At 37.3% G+C, this 2965-nt stretch overlaps 1 protein-coding gene across 1 annotated transcript; it reads right to left on the reverse strand.

The window, feature by feature from the left end:
• On the reverse strand, window positions 1-546 carry LOC115691730 (BON1-associated protein 1-like). Its single transcript, XM_030618437.2, has one exon. The coding sequence runs from the start codon at window positions 544-546 to the stop codon at window positions 1-3; it is 546 nt and encodes a 181-aa protein (XP_030474297.2).
• Between the last annotated feature and the right edge of the window lie 2419 nt (window positions 547-2965).

Raw genomic sequence — 2965 nt, forward strand, 5'->3', positions numbered from 1 at the left:
TCAAGATTTCCATGGATTGGGATATCGAACCGGCACGCCGGTCACCGTCCCCCCGTTCTTCTCGCGCTCCACCGGCATCCCGAACTTCGGCTCCGACGGCAACGAAGACTGTGCGGCGGTCCCTCCATATGAAGACGTGACGACCCTGACCGAGATGTTGATGATCCCGTTGCGCAGGCCTTTGGCGTCTCTCAGCCTGTAACTCAAGAAATGCAGGTAATTCTCCGGCGTGTAGTCTCCGACGAAGTCCGACACCGGAATCCAGGCCGTCCCGACGAGCTTGTCTCCGGCCGCGGAGCTCCTCCGGCAGACCACCACCACGACGTGGCGAGAGCCCGCGGGCAAGTCCACGTGGAGCTTCTCGTCCCAGTAAGGGTAGCTCTCGCTCCGCGCGTCGGGTTTCGTCGAGTCTTGCAATGATGACGAGCCGCGAGAGTCGGCCTTGACGGTGACGAAGGCGTTGTTCTTGATGGGCTGGTCGTTGATGCGGAGGTCTTCGCCGGAGATGACGGTGACTTCTAAGCTGCGGGTGTGGGTGTTGGCCATGTCTGACATTTTCATGAAACTGGTGGGTGTGCTTCTCATGGAACGGAACAGGAGACCACAATATATATATATATATATATATATATATATATATGTATATATGGAACGGTTCTTCTTTGGTTGCGACGAGGAGATTAGGATCCGAGAAAGACTCGGACAAGGAAATGTAGACGCTTCTTTAAATAATGCATATGTACGAAAGACAAAGCGGTGGAGAACTACCATCTTGCTTCTATATATAAAACCTTTGCAGTTTCCTCGAAATCACCTCAAGAGTCCTTACTTTTTTATGCTTACAATTACTATACGTGATCGAGATATGATAAAAATGTGTCTATATAATTTACTTAAAATCATCTCACGGCTCTAATTTTGGTAATTATTCAGTTACAATGAGATGAATCTCGTAATTTCCTCGAAACCACTTCAAAGTTATTACTTTGATAGTAACTTAAATTAGATGGGTAATGATTAAGGATGCTTTTCCAATTTTGGACTAGTGATGTGGTCTATCAACTAATCTGAGTCTAATCTATAGACTAGAGGAAAACAAATTGACAATATCATTATTAATTAGCCAAATACCTCCCTAGGTTAGGAGATCACTCATGCTTATTCAGAATAAACTTTTTCCCTAACAATTTTCCTTAGCAATGTAAGATTATAAATATTGTGTTATATTTATGTGACTCGGATCAAATGATACGTGGCTCCACTTCTTGATATGTAATAAATATGGTGTATTGGAAGGAAGAAAATGATACTAAATTCATTCAGAGGTTATTTCTTAGAACATGATGCTGGTCTATCAAATTTGAACAAGTATACACGTCTTGGTCTCCTCGTGGATTTAGATCGAAGTTATTTGTAAGTTATTAAATCTAATCACAAAGTCTCACTTGTTCAACGAATTGCTGAACGCATTTCTTTTAAGGGAGAAAGCCAATTTTGTTTTCTTAAGTAGAGCTAGGTTGACGCGCGTAAGGACATGCAAATGGAGACGTTCAATTACGGCGTGCATTTGCAATTGCATGAGTCTCCATGTTGGCCTGCTTTGGATATAACCTGCTCGACAACTGAATAATGTTTCTGGCCTTTGGAGCCTATCAGAGGCAAAAATGCACTGATACCGAGCCTCCAGTGGTCGCGATCACGAAGATTAGCTTAGGATCAAGTTTGCATGTAATTAGGTTCCGTTTATTTCTCGGACAAATAAACGATTTGATAAACATTTTCCTGAAAACGATAGCTTATATTGCTTAAAACAATTAGTGAACGGAAAATAATTCCATCATCTACGAAAACTATTATATACATAATTCGTTACCGGTAATGAAAACATTTTTAACTGATTAATTATTATAAATACAAGCGATCATTTTTAGGGAAATGCTTTCCATATTATTCATTTTTCGCGAAACAAACGGAGCCTTAGTTTCTTGTTAATTGATGAGGGACCAAAAAAAGGGAGAAGAAAATACAATATCATTGGCTAAATTTAAACATCATCCGCATTTTCTTTTTTGTTCAAAAATAAAATTATTCTTAAAACTCCATATATATATATATAATCAATTCAAAAAGGGCGGCGCTATTTCCACCCACATTTTGGCTAAACACTCATTTTTTCAATTGACTAACCGAAATATCTTCTTCTGTCTCTTCAATGTATTGTTTCTCTTTTTATCAAGCGAACCAACAAAACCGACTTTATCTATATCATATCTAATCGATTTTACATGCCCCATTACGCACAACAAGATATCATCTTACCCTGCATCATGTTATCACTTTTCTTTTAGAAGGTTGTTGATTTTAATTTATGGTCTCATGTTTTTAATCATGTTATCACTTTTCCTTTAGAAAGTTGTTGATTTTAATTTATGGTTTCATGTTTTTAATCATAAAAGCTATATAAAAAATTAAAAATTTCTATTTACGACCGCTTATGAATACACACTTAGTTGCTGATTTTTTTACTCAAATAGATTGAGCGAATCTAAATTTCAAAATTGAAAATTAAATTTCAATCTAATTAGCTAGCCAATCTTGATCTTATGGGTCTAAAGTTAAAAATCGCATATTTGGAGCTTTTTTTTTTAGTTTTTCACATTTTAATCTGAATTGCAAAATAGTGTCGAAAATCTAGTTACACGTTCTTTGTTGACACCTAAATTTCTGTCCAAAGATCATGTTTACAAATTTCCAAAAAAGAATTGGAAACTTGTTTTTCCATAAAAATATTTCATGTTAAATTCTTGCATATAAATTATCTAGGTGTTTAGTATAGTTTTTAAATGGGAATATTTTTCTCGAAATTTACTTTCCAAAGGATCTGAACGTGAGGAAAAGTGTTAGAAAAGCCATAAACCTTTTGCATTGGTGCCAATTTAGTCCTAAACCTTTTTTTGGTGTCAAT

This window comes from Syzygium oleosum, unplaced genomic scaffold, assembly GCF_021117445.2.
Source record: "Syzygium oleosum isolate NSW1041296 unplaced genomic scaffold, Sole_v2.1 Sole_v2.32, whole genome shotgun sequence".
NCBI lineage: Eukaryota > Viridiplantae > Streptophyta > Magnoliopsida > Myrtales > Myrtaceae > Syzygium > Syzygium oleosum.

Coding starts and splice junctions, on each gene's coding strand:
- LOC115691730 (XM_030618437.2), bottom strand. CDS start 546: ATGGCCAACACCCACACCCGCAGCTTAGAAGTCACCGTCATCTCCGGC.